The 19,265-nt window shown below is 41.9% G+C and overlaps 1 protein-coding gene and 1 long non-coding RNA gene across 7 annotated transcripts in view; both read right to left on the bottom strand.

Moving 5' to 3' along the window:
- Positions 1-19,265, bottom strand: part of nhlrc2 (NHL repeat containing 2) — a 41,953-nt gene that overhangs the window by 14,097 nt on the left and 8,591 nt on the right. For all 6 annotated transcript variants that reach the window (XM_064321249.1, XM_064321252.1, XM_064321248.1 and 3 more), the window contains 3 exons: positions 8,609-9,064; positions 6,907-7,028; positions 6,203-6,332 (listed from right to left, as the gene is read on the bottom strand). In XM_064321249.1, coding sequence (XP_064177319.1) covers positions 6,203-6,332; positions 6,907-7,028; positions 8,609-9,064 — 708 coding nt within the window. The remainder of the gene's footprint in view (positions 1-6,202; positions 6,333-6,906; positions 7,029-8,608; positions 9,065-19,265) is intronic.
- Positions 11,547-19,258, bottom strand: LOC135247606 (uncharacterized). Its single transcript, XR_010328244.1, has 2 exons — positions 14,282-19,258; positions 11,547-13,085 (listed from the first exon to the last, which is right to left on the bottom strand). It is a non-coding gene; the product is annotated as an uncharacterized LOC135247606 (long non-coding RNA).

Raw genomic sequence — 19,265 nt, 5'->3', positions numbered from 1 at the left:
CTACAGATCATAGGGGCATGGTTTGAATCCTAGGTGGGGCAAAGTCATTGCACTGTCCTTCTATCCAGCTCTAAACCATTCCAACAGGGGCATAAATCTCCAGCTGCTCACTGAATGGAGTCTTCGTACAGTGACATTAACACTACTGCAGTTAACCCTTTAAGCTCATAGCGCACACGACCTAGTGGTCGGCACGCCGGCGTGCCTAGATTGTTCAACTCAGACATTCATTGCTCCTGCAACCAAAGTATGCGTTGAAAACAAAAACGCTTTGTTTTAGTTTCATTAGTTTCATTAGTAGGGTTTCGCAGCGCCACCATTGTCCCTCTGATCATTCACTTAAGCACCCCCTCCCTGCAGTCTCACCTGCAACTACACCCCCCACCCAAGACATAAGGGACACTATTGTCTATCTGGGCATTGATAAAAATATACTTTCACCACTCAAAAATCGTATTCTGTTACAGCAACAAGATAAAGCCCTAAGATCTAGGGGGCGACATAGCTCAGGAGGTAAGAGCGGTTGTCTGGCAGTCGGAGGGTTGCCGGTTCGATCCCCCGCCCTGGGTGTATTGAAGTGTCCCTGAGCAAGACACCTAACCCCTAATTGCTCCCAACGAGCTGATTGGTACCTTGCATGGCAAGTGTGTGAGTGTGTGTGTGAATGGGTGAATGAGAGGCATCAATTGTAAAGTGCTTTGGATAAAAGCGCTATATAAATGCAGTCCATTTACCAAGATAAGCCAATACAGCAGTGAAAATGCTGCTCACTGAATAATGAAATAAACAAGACAAAGTTTTAAAAAATGATACCATGTCATTCTACAGTCAATATCTGGGACTAAATATTGAATAAATATACAACCATACAACTGGTTTTACTCGTAGAGATGTCCCTTTCGAGACGAATGGTCATATATTGTCTTGGACAATCTTTTTTCTGAAATATACACTCATTTGTGACGCCTGGGTACCTTCCAAAATAGCTGTGTATAATACCACACGTTGTTTTCAGTGTTATCGTCCTTTGTAGTACAATCTGGCTTGATCGGCAGTTAATCGATCCAATGGGTGACAGAATAAGCTTTCTAGCGATCTATAATATGTCTAATTTTACTTTTGGAATAGCGTTGTATAGCTCAGCGTAAACAAAAGCTTTGTTTCATTATCACTGCATTACGCTTCAGTCTGTGGTAGCAGTAAAAGACACTGCACCTGGTGAAGTTTTATCAATGACTTTCATAATTACTTGGAAAATACCCTAATTCTTGAGAAATTATGAGCATGGCTAAGGCATGTTTGCAGATAGACCTAGCTGATATACTGTTTTCTGGGCTAAGTTAGAACTGGGGAGTGACAGCATTCATTCTGTCTCCGTCTCCATCTACTGAACCAAGATAAGGTTTCATCGTCCAAATGTAAGTGTTACTGCTGAAAATAATTCGGTTATATACGTTATTTTTGAAATTGAGTGTCTTTAAATAGGTCAGTGGTATTTTAGAATGAGGATATTTCACACAGTAACATAAGCGTTTAATGGTTTGCTAATTGTGTTCGTGTTTAATGCACCGGATGTGACCTCAACTGAAACATTACCAAAATGTGGTGGGCGGTTGAATATTGTTTTCATGTCGTCCCATCCCCATACAAAAAAACATTACATACTTTAGAGTACAGACATACATACGAGAGTTAATTATTACACATTAGGTACTGTACTGCATTGTGTGACAATGTTTTTGCATTATTTTTTAATCTGACATCAATACTTCATCTTAAACCTTCATAAGTGGCTCATTTATATGCTTTATAATGGACAAAAAGCATTTTATTCATTTTTGGAGAGATTTTGGATATGTTCCCTAGATATATTATTCCACTGTACTGACGGAAGGTTTGATATTCAGACTTGAAAATGATGCAACAGTGAGTTTCTTGAGTCAAAACAGTTGATTTGTAGTGAAATACATGAATATGTTGTGATTTACAGCACAATTTAGACATTTTGGATAGATTTGGAGACGCTGGGTACACTGCTTATTTTTTGCTTCATAGATCTTTAGTAGTTCTACATATCCACCTTTAGATTTTATGAACTTGTGATCAAGGAGTTTTTGATCCAGGACATGTATAGTTTAACCTGCTGTATATATGGGATCTCAGTATTTCATTGCAAACTAAAAAAAAGAGCAAATTAATTTTTTATTATTCGCCTAGACAATTGTATTTCCGGCACCTTATTTCTTCCGAAATTATGAATATAAAGGAATCTGCGTTAGTATTGTAAATTGTACAAATGTCTTGCTTAATTTAAGCCATTTCTCAAGTCTCTGTGATCCTCACATCTGGAGTTAAAGCTGTAAATAGGGTACCCCCTAAACGAGCAAGGATTGGCCAGATTTGGCATGTGCGCTAAGGGGTTAAAGAGCAGGTTTTTTGGAATGTTTTTTCAACATTCCAAGTGAGTGTTCTAGACCTCCATTGCTTTCAGTTATCAGTAGTGATTGTTACATCAGCATTAGAATGTTCAGTTAAGAATATTCTAAACACATAAGTGATCCTACACCTTAAAGGGTTAAGAGTAGTGGTAGGGACTTATTACAGCAGTGCATAAGAGCAGGGAAGCACACATTTCATTATACCAGGACGAACCGGGAACATATTTCAATTAACAGGTTGCAAGGTGGCTAATCCTGCTAAGAGCACTGGGTTCCATTTTACAGATGCAGTTCGGTTTGCTAGGGCCTCGTAATTAATCTGTGCTGTACCAGGGCCGAATGCATTAAAAAATGGTTAAAAATACCGTTTACGTTCACCGGTCCCATTCCTTGGGCCCAATGCCCAGTCAAGCCCGGCTCTAGGGTTTATTTTAGGACGGACTTATCAGCCGCTGACAGAAAAGCTGAAAGGTTCTGTCCCACTTTGCTCCAGATTACATGCCCTACCACATTCAATGTTTTTTCAAACCAGGACATTTTCCAAAGGTCTCAGGGGTCACGACCGTTTCCAGAAATGGTCATGCTGTACTCCCGACTTCAGCCACGAAACAACAAACAGACAAACTGTGGATGGAAGCCAAACGATAAGACCATTTCCATTGCAGATGCATTATGTTCACACGCAAAGTCATGCCATTGTTTTTCCATCGTACGTCGTAAAGCTGCAGCTTCTCATTTGAAAAAAAGGTTCCTGGCCAGCTTCAGCCCAAATTGAACTCCACAGTTATGGGTTTTGGACTCAGTGTGGCATTGCAAGTCAACATGTTTGCAGACAATTTAGGACCCCCCTCCTGTTGTATTTGTTTGAATCAGAGGTCTCGATCCTCACCTTGGAGAGCCATGGGGTCTTGCTGGATTTCACTGTCACTCAAAACTTAAATTGTTCATTAAAAGCAGTTGATTACTCACCCGGTTTCTCGGATCTAAACCAATTACAGGTTTTAAAAGGACGATGAAAGCCAGCAGACCCTGTGGCCCTCCAGGATCAGGGTCAAGTACCGGAAGATACAACAAGCCCAGTGGGAGGTCTTTTATGTGGAGAACATGGTGCAGCAACTCATCTGAAGCGGTTAGCGATGACTGATGTGATTTCAGACCTGTTAGCAAACAGGGCACCTCACAGGCCGTCACCCTGTGGGAGAAATTACCCTCAGAGAACCAAAATAAACAGAATAAAAAGAGATCGCACATGGGTCCCCTGTGAGCACAGTCGGAATGTAGAATTTATTTTTTACCCGATGGACTGACGTTGCACCTTCAGGCACATTAGATTTGTGAAATTTTGTTAAAAGGTAGAGGTGAGAGGAGAGAAGGGGTGGAATGAGAATTTTTGTCACTGAGATGTGTAATGTTATTTGTCAACATGTTTAGTCTGTGTTGTTGTTTTGTCAATTCGGAGCATTTGCTACGAGAATTTCCCTTGCGGATAATGAAGCCGAACTTGGCTCGACTCAAGGATCCGGGCCCAATTGAAGCAACACCGCATGAACCAGTTTCGCACACAAGCCAATTTCACAACACAAAGACGAGAACAGAGATGCGTGAAATGAAGAGCGAAATGAGTGCGGATGGAAACACTGCCGATTTCTGGACCGCAGAAAACTTAACTTAAACTTGGTGCGCGGATTTCGTCCCGACGGTCGCGGGACGCGTGGGCGGATCGTGGGCAGGCAGAGGGGAGATCAGAGGTACGTGCCTCCGGCGGGGCGATAAATCCCGGCGCGATATTGGATTTTACATTTTGGGAAGCGGGCAGTGAAAAACAGGCTCGGCTGCCCAGAAACCGCACGAACGCAGACGCAATACAGAAGAGCGACTCCAATCCCAGGCTAAAGTGAGAGTAAGCCCCGGCTCATCGCTGGAGAGCGGATGAGCGAAATTAAACGCAGTCAGCGGGAGAGCCGGCATTCAGTACACTGTGGTTCCAGCACACTGTGCCTGTGTGGGTCCCTGTCTGGGTCCTTGTCTCCTCTTAATAAATTAGACGTATTAAACTATTTCTTCATCAGAAATTCACAAAAGAAAAATACAGGTGTTCCTTTGACATTATCTTAATAATAAAATAATCAGCCCTCCTTAAATTAATCAAAAACTTTTTCAATGTGGTTCACTTGAAATAAAAAATAAACTGTGATAATGTTAACTGATTTATTGAAGAGGAGCACCAATCTGCACTACATTAAATTTTGGCTTGAGATGCCCTTATCCAGAGTTACACAGATTAAATTCTTTTTTTTTTTTTTTTTTTTACACACACACAACCCTTCCTGAAGCAGGTCAGGTCAGGTCAAGTACCTTGCTCAAAGGGAATCAAACCCACAACCCTCTGTGGGTTACCACTATCCTGCAATGTAGTATACCAACTGCATTGTAGTATACCACACTAGTACACCAGAACTGCATTGTAGTAGCCTATACCACACTAGTACACCAGAACTGTGGTATAGTATATCACACTAGTACACCACAATTGTAATGTAGTACACCACCAACTTTGTTGATTCTACAGACACAGACCTGTAAACTTATTAGGGCTGTGTATTGGCAAGAATCTGGCGATATGATACATATCATTATGCAGGGGTTACGATTCAATATATTGCGATATACTGCGATATTGTAAGCAAGGCGATATATTACAATTTTTTAAATCTAATTTTAGGAAAACTGTCATAGTATAAAGAACACACCACCACACCATATGCATAAAATCTGAGTTAATTTTAAAAAAACTTTTTTTATGCGATCAGAACAGTGGAATCTGCATTTGCATTTATCACAGTCCCTGCAACATCCAACATCATAGCACTACTTTTTGTGCAATCTGAGCAAAGGAATTAACATTTGCCTATATCAGTAAAAAAAATTAAATAAAAGTTCTTGCAAGATTCTTTAGGTAAACTCTTTCGGATTCAGCCATCGGTGGTAACGTTACTAGTCAGCTAGGTTTGCTAATGCTAGCGTTAGCGGTGCGCCTTTCCTGTCTCAGTTTACATTGTTACGTTGGAGTGGAAGAGTCCAATGGCTGAAGATAGATTACAACACTGCTACCTAGCGGTCGGGGGTTTAAACACAACACAAAATGAACCACTGTCTGCCACGAATCTCTGCATGTAAACTATTAATTAAAAATCGATAGTGTTTTTGACAATCGATACAGTATCACAAAACATAATATCGTGATACTCAAGTGTATCGATATTTTCTTACACCCCTAAAACTTATAGTCCTGGAGGGACATAGTCAAGTTTTTAAATTTATTTTTAGGTTTTAGGTTTGTGAAACAGTGGAAATGCTCAATAAAATCCACATCAGTAATAGACTGACAAACAGACCAGAACCTCATGTTTTATTTTTTGTAAATTCACTAATCTGAAAACATCCCAGCCAAACAAAATATGAATTTAATGAGAATAGTGTTCAGCGCACCGTTGCTAATGGCGCACAGATGCCGGAATTTATAAACCGCTTACAGATATGATTCAGCTTTATCAATTTTAGAGGTTGCGGTCCACGGTGCAAGACATGAAACCCATCTATCCAATTTATCCGAAATATGAATCCGCCAGATGAACTGCACAAATCGAGAGGATCCGCATCACTCATAGCCGTCACTGTTCTCGTCTGCTGAGGGGTCTCATTTTACTCAGCCATTAAAACAGAACATTATAACAAATAAGAGGCCTACTGTGCACTAGACTTACCTGCAGTTCCCAAGGCCAGGTCCCAGGGAGAGCTGATTGGCTGCTGGGGTCCCATCCCTCCTCCTTCCTTATCTGTGCCCTGCACTCCCATCCCAGCCAGGGTACTGACCCGCCCTTCTGATAAGTCAATCTGAGGAGGGAGGGGGAGAGGGTGAAAGCGAGGCGGGAGACACGAGAACAATCTTTTGATCTGACTTCCTTTCCTTCTTCATCTTTTTATTGAACTGAAATATGGGGCTGTGCATTATTGGCCAACTATAAACCATATGATAAAAACCACATTGAAAATGCATTTAGAAACATACTTCTGTGAAACCGTATTGCATTTTCAGAGAAAATGCTAATAATGAGTGCAAGGCTGAATTAGGCCACCTCCCCCTCATGTTCCCAAGAGGAAAAAAAAGCAATCTAATTCTGGGTTCACCTAAAGCAGGGTGACCTACACTGCAATCAGCGCAAGGTTGAGGAGCACCAGCTTTACAAAATACATTCTGGCCACGGAGCAGATGCAGGGTCCAATAAAAAGGTACTCTTTGACAAGGAAAACCACAACATACAAAACAGAAAGAAAGAGAGAGGGATACAGAGAGAGAGGACAGAAAGGGAAGAAGGTGGAGTGTAAGGACTCAGAGGGAGAAAAGCAGAAGCAGGGAAAGACAGAATGAATGAGGACGTGTGTGAGTAAATGTGTGTAAACTGGATACCTTTCTGATAAGGTGGTTCTCTGTATCTGCGATGTAAACCGTCTCTCCCTTCATGGCCACACCCTGGGGGGCACTGAACAAGGCTTCAGAAATGTGTCCATCTTTCCATCCACTCCCTGGACCTGTTACAGTATATGCACATACCCACTTCCTGTTACACAGCCGACATACTGTACATTACTTACTTCCTGTAACACAGCCCATATACATTATCAACTTCCTGTTACACAGCCCGCAATTACCCACTTCTTGTCACAGCCCACATAATTACCCATCTTCTGTTACACTGCCCACAAAAATTACCCACTTCCTGTTATGCAGTCCAAATACATTACGCAAATTGCTACACAATGGCTGTTTCTCAATATGCGTTCTTGTCTGTACTTGTGTTCTTGTGTCCTTGTGAAACGTCATCTTTAGCGGCCCAAGTACTGTCCCAATACACAAGTTCGCATTTCGCCAAGAACGGTTAAAATTCCCGGAAGTGTTCTTGACACACTGATTTTACCGAGGATGCATCGGTTGGTAACTTGTATGAACTTGACAACACAAATATCCCAGCATTCATTGCGCGATGGCAGACGAGACCACTGAACAGTCACAATTCTTTTTTTGTTTTCTCATCTCACTAATAAATGTCACGAAAATCCGTCTAAGAATGAAAATGATGTGAGAAATATGTTATAATAACTGAATTTCAGCTCATTTTAACCATACAACATATAACTAAAAACATTTAATTCATCAACATCTAATTCAGAGTTTAATCTGTTACCTTAGAGACCAACTCAAAGCCAGAGGATAGTAGCCTATTACGTGTTAGCCGAGCCGAATTAAACATTTTTTAGTTTTCATTTCACTAATAAATGTGACTAAAATCTTCCACAAACGAAAATGAGGTGAGAAATAGCTGCATTTTAACTCATTTTAAATACAGCTTCTGTGAATAAGTATTGGTTTGTAGCCAGTACTAGCCTCTGTTGTAGAGGGGGTGCATCAACAGAGGCAAGCGGAGTTGTGTGCTGTAGCAAACGCTGACTTGAAGTTGTTAGCTGATACAGAGAGCAATTTTAAATGATTGGAATGGCTCGGCTAACTTGTTGACGCTTGGTTGGCTGCTTCGGTTTATCCAAGCCTGCCCTTGTTGCTGAAAGCGCTAGGTAGATTTTTGTTGGTATAGAAAGCAATTGTGAATTAAGCAACTGACATGTATTAACTAGCTAGAGAACAGAGGATAAAAGAGACGTTTTGTTCACTTTGATATTTTAAGTAGCCTACAATTAACGCTAGTTTAAAATTTAAATAAAACTATACCCCAAACCAATGTAAAGCAGCCTTTGAAAGAAACTAGAATACACCGAGGACAGTGACTGTCAGGTAGCGTAACCACACGTCACAAGCACGCATGGTATCTCAAATACATATAACAGCGTTCTCTGTCCTTGGTGAGCTTGCGAGTTCATTCTTCCAAGAACGATCTCCCCAAGGACACAAGTCCGTTCTTTGCATTCTCGGTATTGAGAAACACCCACTTACTTCCTTTTTCACAACTCACATACATTACCCATTTCCAGTTACACAGTCAATGCACATACCCACTGGTGAAAACCCAGCTTTTAGGTGTGTTATCTAAAAAGAATTACACACAAACCTCTGGATTGAAATTACTGCGAAAAAGAATCCTTGGAACAGAGCTGCTTACCGCCAATAGTGTGGAGCACTTGTCCAGTAGTGGACAGCACGAGAACCCTGTGATGTCCCGTATCTGCGACGACCAGACTTTTCCCAGAGCGGTCCACGGTCACCTTCCCCGGGAAGGAGAGGATGGAGGGGGGGAGGGAGTCGCGGTAGAGCCGGATGCCTATGTCCCTGTCCCTCAGCTCCCCCTTCGTGCCATAGTGCTTCAGTGCAGCGGCCGCAAACAGGAAGAGCCTCTCGCGGTGCCCCTCCCCCACCAAGGAGAAGAGCAGGTTCCCTCGTGGGCCCAGGATGGCCAGCGTGGGCCAGCAGGACACCTCCAGCTCCTGCCAGAGCCGCGCCTCGCCATCGTTCACCACCGGGTGTGTGATGTCATACCGTAGAACGGCGCTCTCCACGTTCCGCAGCACCTTCTCGTTGGGGAACTTGGCGGAGTGCACACCTACGACCACCAGGCCATCTGACGGACATGTACAGTAGGGAGACACATACAATACATTGTGACACATACACATAACACTACATCTACAGGGCTCGAAATTAACTTTTTTACTTGGTAGCACTGGTGCTCCCAACTTCAAAAAGTTAGGAGCACCAGCAAACATTTAGGAGCACCCACCAAAATGTAAGGAGCACCAACAATATATGTAATAGATTTTACGCAATATCCTGGTATCTGCAATTACATTGACGATGTTGGCACATGACTCGTCGTTGGCATAAGTCATGTTGATGTCAATGCTGTTCTTTTTCATAAGAAACAGAATTGGTTTAAATTTAGTGTTTCGCGCTGACTCCGTGCTTAGTTAAACTCTCACGCTTAAAGAGCATATTCCAGGTTGGAGACCCCAGTGAATCAATGTGTAGGAAAATGATGTCATAAAAATATACTTATATATACACTGCAGAAGATAAACCCGACAATACCCCTAAGATATGCCAATACAGCAGTGAAAACGCTGCTCATGGAATAACGAAATAAAGTTTTAAAAAATGATACCATGTCATTCTACAGTCAATATCTGGGACTAAATATTGAATAAATAGATAACCTTACCATTGGTTTTGTCTTGGGCAATCCGTTTGTGAAATATACGCGCATTTGTGATGCCTGGGTACCTTCCAAAATGGCTGTGCATAATACCACACTTGTTATTCTCGGCGTTGTTGCCCTATTTAGTACAGTCTGGCTTGATTGACAGTTCATTTATTCAGTAGGTGAGGGTATAAGCTTTCTAACAATGTATAATATGTCTAATTCTGCTTTTGGAATAGCGTTTTATAGGTCAGCGTAATCAAACGTTTTCTCATCATCACATTCACTTACACTCTGTGGTAGCAGTAAAAGACGCTGCACCTGACGAAACGTCGTCAACGATTTTTCGTTTTAGCTTTCGGTAACGCTAGCTAACGTTACCAATTTAGCTAGTTACTTAGGTAACATTAATAAATAGATCATAAACTTTCGTTTTCAGCTAACATTAGTTAAAGTGTTAGCTCTCTGTGTCACGTGACAGTGAAGTGCTGCGAAAGGGAGTGATTGAAGGCTAATATTAACCAATCTGAAAGTAAAGGTAAGAACGTCAAGCTCACGTTTGATTGGTTAGAATGGTCACAGTCTGCTCACAAGGCACACACGGAGTGTGCTACTAGCGAATGTACAGAGAAAGGGACGTTCGACTGGAAAAATAAAAATAAAAAAAAGGTTGCACCAGAACAATTATTTGCACTCGCAGAAATGCTCCCAATGATATTTCGAGGTCACACAGATTAAATTTCGGGAGCATATGCGACCAAAACGGTCGCAATTTTGATGGCTGATCTACCATAGAAATAGCCATCCATTTTCATTCAAAAAGCACTATCTTGGGGTTGCTGGCAGCTCTTCCTGTTAAGGCACTGTTCCAGTGTGCAGATGGACCCTGCAGTCTGATATCAAACAGCCCTGCAGGGTGACGCATATTTGGTGGCAGCATCGCCCATGGAGGGGGGATTCGGTTTCACCACTCGACCGCAACCATGGGCACCACGGTCTGCTCGCTCAGACTGCATATGAAGTGTATCATCTGAACCAACCAGGGTCACCTTGCAGACTGCGGTGTGAAAGGAAGAAATGGCTTGACGTCATACATTTCTCAGAAAGCCCGTGCTTGTCCGCCCCCTCCCAAATTGTTTAGGGGAGGCAACAATAAGTCAGGCGAATACTGGTGAATACTACTTTGCATTACAAATATACAGAAAGTAAAAAGTATTCTAAATCACTATCCACAGGAACACATTCATTCAGACTTATTTGAGAACATATTCAATGGGGCCCAAATTCATAAAGCGTTTTAGAGTAGGAGTACTGATCTGGGATCAGTTTTGCCTTTTAGCTCGTAATGGACAAGGTCAGTGCTATGGACCAGCTGAACATGAACCGAGATCACCACACCCACTCACCTGACCCTAGATCACCACACCACAGGTTTTGTGGCCGCCTGGTGTTTATAAAAAACCTGCCACAAAAGTGGTCACAAAAAAGACTGAAGTAGACAAGAACAAAGGTTGGTATACTGCAGGGTAATAAAGAGCTAGACTGATTTTTGAACTTGATACCTGGATTGATATCGGATTTAATGTCATATTTATCTTCCACTGTTAAACTGCTGATTCCAGCACGAGCCCCTCTGCCTCCAGTACAGGGAGAGAGCCACGCAGGGGCCCAGTGTCAGAACAGCCTGGTACTGCCCGACAGGCGGTTTCAGCCGGAACCTCAGCAGCCAAGGCAAATGCACTGAAAGGAATGCAGTGTGACCCCGCCAACACCAGCAGGGTCCAGAACATTAATATCCCCATTCAGCTTAAAAGCTTATCAACGAAATCCTGAAGAAACAGCTATTGGCTTAACTAAAAAAACCAATGACATTCTTTAAAAAAAAAATGTAAAAAAAAAACAAAACTAAAAAAGCACACACTCTGAATGATAAAAATGACCAATCACCATAGTTTTCACCAAATTTCTATAATTAATCTACAATTAATTTATGATACATGGCATCAGACCATTTATTAAATACTGCAGGGTTTCCCCCAGAAAAGTTGTTAGGCCCGGTGGCAAGTATCTTTTGACAGGGCCCAGCGCGGGCCGCCGGCTAAGTGTCTTTTTTGACGGGAGCCCGGCGCGGGCCAGCGACAGACTGATGGCAGCATTAAGGTAGGGCCCTATAGTTTCTGTGATAACAGAATCACGGACGGAATCACGGAATTGAGAATTGAAAAAAGCTATAACACAGATTCCATAGGGCCCTAAATTAAGTCAGTGCTAAAAGCTGACTGGAGATTTGAAAATATGACTATGTAATGTGAATGTTGTTATAAATAAGTCATTTATTCAACACACATTTTAAAAATCAACAACTATTTACAGCATAGCAGAGTCTTACAAAGAATCTGACAACAATGTACAGTCTGTGATTGGAATGCTGTGATTTCAACAGCATCAAAATAAATTAAATTAAATTAAAATAAATAATATCAAAGTTTTTGCACTCTACAAAAAACTTGAAAAAAGTCCTGATTGGCTACTGATTCTTACAGCCTTGAAATGCTGGGCACATTTCAACAACAACAAAAGAAATTAAATTAAAATAAATAATATCAAGGTTTTTGCACTCTACAAAAAACTTGTATTCAAGTCCTGATTGGCTACTGAATCTTACAACAAGCCTTGGAATGCTGGGCACATTTAAACATTTAAAAAAACAGTCTAAGTTTTTTTGGCTTTTACAGTAGGCTACCTTTCCTCCTTGACATTATCCCTAAATGGCACCAAGGAAGTCTGTGTTACTGACTGTTTGGCTAGCTAGCTAAGTTAGCTACATGACCACGTTGTCATAATTTTTTTCCCGACCGTGAAAACTGCCTGACTTGTTTACATTTTGGACAGATGTGCCTCCTGAGTAAATCTATCGTTGTTTCCGTTGCAGCATTTTAGACACAAGCAATATGAACAAATCCTGAAATTTCTTCTTACCGTGAAGAGTGCCTGACCCTCAACCGTAGTGTTTTCCCCCAAAGGTGGTATTTCTAGATATAGCCAAATTTTGCCGCTGTGTTAACACATTTCTTTGCCAGTCAGGCACTCTTCACCGTAAAAAGAAATTCTAGGATTTTTCCGATATTACTTGTATCGAAAGCGCTGGGACGGAAACAACGATGGATTTACTCTGTAGCCACATCTGTCCAAAATGTAAACAAGTCAGGCAGTTTTCAGTCTTTTTTTTTTACAGTCTCTGGTGTTCACGGTCGGGAAAATTTTTATGACAACGTTGTCGTGCACATCAATGCCATCATGCTAACATTATTAATAAACAAGTTAAGTCATTATTTTGTAGGCGATTAATAAGTCATGTAATGTTACAATATATATCGAACGTTACATTCATGCTACTAGTTTAACGTTACCTACACACTGCTTAAGTTAATATAAAAAGAATGTACTTACCGACGAGATGAAGTGATAACGCAGTTTGTAATGAGGTTAGTTAGCCTACTAAATAAGAAATGGTGGCTTGCTAGGTAACGTTAGCTTGTGATAGTTGGAAGCCTGTTGAATGCAGAGACTGTAAAAAGGTTGAATGTCACTCTACGCACAATGAGGGTAAAGAACACTGATCTCAGACCTGCTGTTTTCCTATTGCGTTCACGTTTTAACCAACAGATGTCGCTGGTGAGCTTTTCAAATGAGTCGCCCCACTGTAACTGTAGTTTTAAAACATCTTAAAAATACATAAAATTTTTTTTTTTTTTTTTAATTCCCCGATGCTTAGGCCCGGCGGGGGGTCAACTTAGGCACGGCGGGCCGCCGGGCTTGCAATACACTGGCGGGAACCCTGTACTGTATGTTTATGCACATGTCACAAATCAAATAAATATTAAATACAAGACCAAGTTAAAAACTAGTATATGGCTGGACCTAACTGTTTCCTCCAGGATTTTTTTCAGCAGTGGGGGGAAAGGGTTTTGTTGTACCTGGGTGGCGCACGTGTGCCGCCGGCGTCGGAGTGGATATCATTAGGTCATTTAAAAATATGAAATAAAATGACACTTGACTACAAAACAAACATTAGAACATATTTACTAACATCTATTTATTCATACATAATGCCTCTTTGACCCACTACTTACAGAGGGCACTGTATATTAGCCTCAGTGGCAAAGTTTGCAGCCTGGCTGAGAGCCATGGGTGGAACCTAGTCTTGTCTACCCATTTAGGGTCCCAGCCTGATAACCTGTGCTTAGTCTTCGTTTTCTCTCCTCTCCACTCATCTCTTTCTGCCCTCTCTCCTGCTTCACTGTGCTCTCCTGCTCTACCCTGCTCTCCTGCTCCACTCGCCTCTACTACTCCTGCCTGTGTACTTGTCCAATAAGGTTACATTTGAGAATGAGTAAAGTTAGATAATTCTCTCACATCACAAATATTTGATCACGCAACCAGTAAGAACATTAAAATATTGTAATAGCCACCACAAACGTTACATATTTTATAACTAGAAGGCATTTCTTTCCCTTCAAAACTTTGGGGCATAGCTAAGCACCTATTATGGACCACCCAAGGGGCAGGATGTGCATCGAACACCTGAACCGCTAGTGTATTTACTTTGCAATTTATTAGAGAGAAACTGGACATCGTTACCTATTAGAATGTAAGTCCTGTAGAAATATACATAATAAACTGTCTAAATGTGAAAAACCAACTTCGTACATATACATTTAGTTATATTAATACAGTCTTACTGTGCATGTGGATTCCTGGACGTGCCGATAGCGACCACCCTCTCTCATATTAACCTCAAATACGCAAGACAGGACACGTATACAGTATGCTAGCAAATTTATGTCAAGTTACATTCATTTATATGGGGTGGTTGATACAGGTCCCCTTTGCAACCAAAAGCTAGCGCTGGGCCACCTCTGACTTATTTGCCGGCACTGAAAAAAATCGCGAAAGTACTGAAAAAATAACCACTGGAGGATAACAAGGACATTTTTTCCTACATAAATAGGTACAGGTTGTTACCGATATTTCACCTATTTCATATATAGTTGCAAATCTCTTTATGTTACCTAGCTAACGTTAGCTGGAACATTATTTCACAATATATTATTAATCTTAGTAAGAATTAGTTGGCTATGAACATCAATAGATTATACATTGCGAATGTTCATTTAAACTGTAAAATCTATCTAACTTAATGTTAGCTAGTTGAATCTACCTTTTTTCTTGTTCTCCGGTAACGTAATCCTATCCTCTGCCCTGTTTGTCATGCTGCCTGAGGAGAAAATGATGTACTCGCGCTGTTGTTTATATGGTTGTCATGACACACGTGATCCGGCCGACCAATGGTGTAACTTCATCACTCAGCCACTCAGTCACAGACATTCGCGTTTGTAGGGCTGGCCCCGCTGTTGCGGTCCAGCCAAAAATTATAATCAGGGACTGTTTTAGCAAGTGATATTGAATGTGAGCTTTCAAAACTAATACTTGACCACAGCAAATTATATAACATTTGTTTTTCACTCCTCTTTACATGTAAAGGTGTCTAGTAATGTATAATGCATCTATAGGACTGGAATAAATACATTGCTGGAGTACTCCAAGGCATGAGAGTACTTGAATGTGCACAGGTATCCTCATGTTCATGAATAGTCCAATGCACAGGAGTACACCAAGGTTGTACAAACAACCACAATGTCAGGTAAACCAATTTTGTAGTGCAGTCACGGTACTACTGAAGTAGCATAGTAAATCACTTGGCCCTTGACAAAGACTAGAGTGACTGATGGGCGGAGTTTAACTAATGGGGAGGTGTCAGCTCCGACAAACTCGTGGTTCCCCCTGTCTAGTACTTTCTACGTATGAATTAGTCTGAGAGCTGGAAAATAGCTTTTTGAGCAACGTGACTAATGTTACACTGGACACCTTCATAGTTTAACCGAAAGCACCACATATAATCTGGAGCTGGCACATAAAAGAAGATTCTTTTCAAAAGAGCCTCCAAATGTTTGAAATCTTTATTGAAGTTTAACTCAGACTTTAGGGAGAGGATGAAAATATTACAGACTGTTTTTCAAATAAAACAGAACAAATATTAAGAACTTGAATTTGACTAAAAATGACTTTCAACAAGCCGACACAAAAAACTAGTTTCTAAGAAGACTAAGAACATTTACTAAACAGGAAACAGTGGTTTGTGGTTTGACAGATCTGAAAATAGACTGAACAGAATGCTGACAGAAAAGGCTGTAGCACAGAGGCTCCTATCACACAGAGTCTTCCTGTCCTCCTTCATTAGGCCATGATTGCAGTGAAGATGCAAATAATTAATGCACAAACAACCCACCACCAGCCAAGATAACTGTTGTCTTCCGCAAGATAATTTACTGGGGCTAAGAGACATAAAATGTGGGTCACCAGGCTGGGAATGGCTACATCAACCCTGAACCTAATACAGACAGGGACGCATGCACACAAAGGTGGACAGGGTGCACAAAGGGCTCCTGAGAGGCGAGTCCACAAGCCTTGCGCTAAATGCAGTGCTGTTCCCTACAGCCTGAATCGAACCCCAACTGTGCAAGCTCTGGCTTAGAGTCCTGTAGGGAGATGTGTAATCGGCTAAGGGTCCATTGTGTGGGGACAGTATTAATCCAGAAGGACCCTGAGATGGGACTTACTGGTGTGAATAGCCTCTCTACCATTGGTTCTGTCTTTGATGGTATCATTCTACAGCATAAACGAAAAGAGACTGAAGTGACATCACTCTTTTCCCCCTCATTCACAAACCTCACAATCATAAACTCCTCATTCACACCAGGAGGAACATCCCCATTGCTAATAATTGGCTGTGGCTGGGAAATTGCTAGATACTCTATCGCTTAATTGAAAAACGACACTTTCTGTTTGGAGTTTGCATGTTCTCCCTGTGTCCACATGGGTTTCCTCCGGGTACTCCGGTTTCCTCCCACAGTCCAAAGACATGCAGGTAGGCTAATTGGAGACTCTAAATTGCCCATAGGTATGAGTGTGTGAGTGTGCCCTGCAATAGATTGGCGGCCTCTCCAGGGTGTATTCCTGCCTCTCACCCAATGCACGCTGGGATAGGCTCCAGCACCCTCCGCAACCCTGCTCAGGAAAAGCGGGTATAGAGAATGGATGGATGGACACAGGGCATGTAAACATAGGCAAAGTTACAAAATAGTCTTCTAAAACAAATTCTCCTTTTATTTGTGCTAAAGGAAAAAAGAAAATAAATAATCCACCATCACAAAGCCAAAGTGGCATTTTGTAGAGATGGGTTCTTGTTTTGTTCAGAGCTGCTGCATAAAATTTAAATGAAATATCACCTGAGAGCCGTTATCCCTCAGGGCGTTAAAAAATGCAGGACTGACAAATATCAGAGACAGATGGGAATTTACATCCAAGCTTCAGATGCCATTTCAATCCAGAAATAAGATTTACACCCACAGCCACTGCTGAGAAAAACAGCTTTGGGGTGGAAAGGCATTTTCTGCTGATGAGTTTTTTGACTACAAATGAAGTTCTTGAAAATGATGCACACTGCCCAAAACAGCAAAATAAACACAATATCGGGAAGTTTTTCCGTGCAGATTCTTCAATTGATGTTATGGCCCTTATGAATGTTTCAATTTTCTTTAGAAGAAATCATGTTCTTTGTTAGTTTGGTATTGCAAATACAGCACTAAACCATAACTCTCAGCGCCTGTTACTATGGTGATAACATGGGACAAAGCCTATAGAGTGGAAACATGGGTAGGCTAAAAGTTCTGGAATGACTGGGGCGACTTAACTAACCATAGAGCTCCTGTAGTTGACATCACACAATCCCAGCATGCATCTGCCTTGATCAAAACTATGCCAAATCTGGGAGCGGCACTAATTCAGTGTCATTCATTTCAGTTTAATTTTTACATTTTAAAATGGTTATGCCCAAGAGGGGACATGGAAAAGGGAGATCTTTTTAGCATATGCCAAAAGATCCTGTAAGGTGAAATAAATGGATTTCCGGTACCTGGTAATGGCACCTTGTAGGCAAGCTTCAGCTAAACCATCCATATTAAGAAGACAGTTCATCACAATGTTAGCTTTACATGGATAGAGTAGTCTGATAAAGCTTATTCGGAACAGGCAAATGCTACTTTTTAATGTGTGAAAACACTTTCACACCAACAACCCATGTTTGACTGAATACAGAGCTTGTGATAGCACCAACATTGAAATCAAGCTAGCGCTACAGCCCTTATTGTGACACTTTCCATTGCTAATGTCAAGTGACACTACTCTAGGCTACTCTTCCAGTAACGACAATGCAGTTTTTATAAGGAATACTCCACAGCTAAACATTCAAGACCAATCCAGCCATTGTTCACTTGTAGCCTTCCAGGCTTTTGTAAGCCTTTAAAGAATCAACCAAGTACAAGGAGAGAAGGTTTATTGGGTAGTAAAAAATACTGGGATATTGCAGGTCGGGAACATTCTCCCTTTCGCGGTTTTATCATTGTAAAAAACACCCCTGGAGCATAGCAAGGGTCACTGATATTTAGTCTGGATTTTAACATGAATTTCCGTTGTGTGAGACAGTCTGATGTTTATCTATACCCCTTTCAGACTGTAGAGATGGGACCAGGTTAATAGATTATATCCCTCGTGCAGGGGAGCTGGATCAAGGTAAAACCCTTAAAACATGGGGAAAGAGCTGCTGGAGTGGTCAGTAAGGTCCACTGTAGGCTGCAAGCAGTACTGCAGTTGAACTGCCCTGGTCTGTCACTACAAATTCTCTATACTCAGGAAGTGACGAGCACCCTCTATTCTCCCCTACTACCATCTAACAACAAGCTTTCAGACTGGCTAGCCATAGCACATCCTGGGGACAGCTCTCAATCAACACAAGAGGTGTTAAACAATGTGTATAATTACAATCCCAAGGGCTAATGAATTCTTCGCTTAGAAAAAGAAAAAAAAGAAAAAAACACTACATACGCAAATACATTCTCAGTTATCATAAAGAGCCTCAGCTGCTAAAAAGGGATACAAAAGAGCACAGACACGCGATTGCGTTTCCCTTTCCCGGGCCAGTCACACGCTAACAATGGCCCTGCCACACGCTCCGCCGCCAGGCACGACAACAAGGAGCGGAGAAACATACGGCGAGTGGTTCGCGCGACAGCACTGCATTAGGTAGTGCCGCCGTCGCACCCGGGCTGAGCGCCAAGGCTGCTCGTATCCTTTACCTGACCCACAGCTCTGTCCCGCTGATAAGACGCAGGCAGAGAGGGGGAAATTCGACACGGGGCATCAGCTGGAATGTACCGACCGCGCTGCCAAACACAAAGAATGAGAAAACCTATCCTGTACGCGGTCACTCCTCCCAGCTCGGCTGGCACCGGTTCCACTGTTCCCAACGAAAGCCCATTAAGGGGCTAACGATATTAGATGACAGCTGGAACACGATAGCGGCGGTTATAATAAGCAGCGGGGCATGCGGACTGCAGGTCCGGATAAAGCGCCGGCCCCACCCCGATGCGTGGTTCTGTGTATTTTTAGCTCCGGTCACTTCAGCACTGATTGAGATAAATGGTGTGCGTTCTTTGGAAAACACTCA

The sequence above is a fragment of the Anguilla rostrata genome, chromosome 2 (assembly GCF_018555375.3).
Source record: "Anguilla rostrata isolate EN2019 chromosome 2, ASM1855537v3, whole genome shotgun sequence".
Classification (NCBI taxonomy): Eukaryota; Metazoa; Chordata; class Actinopteri; order Anguilliformes; family Anguillidae; genus Anguilla; species Anguilla rostrata.
The sequence above is the reverse complement of the archived record's forward strand: the minus strand, read 5'-3'. Positions and strand labels throughout refer to the sequence as shown.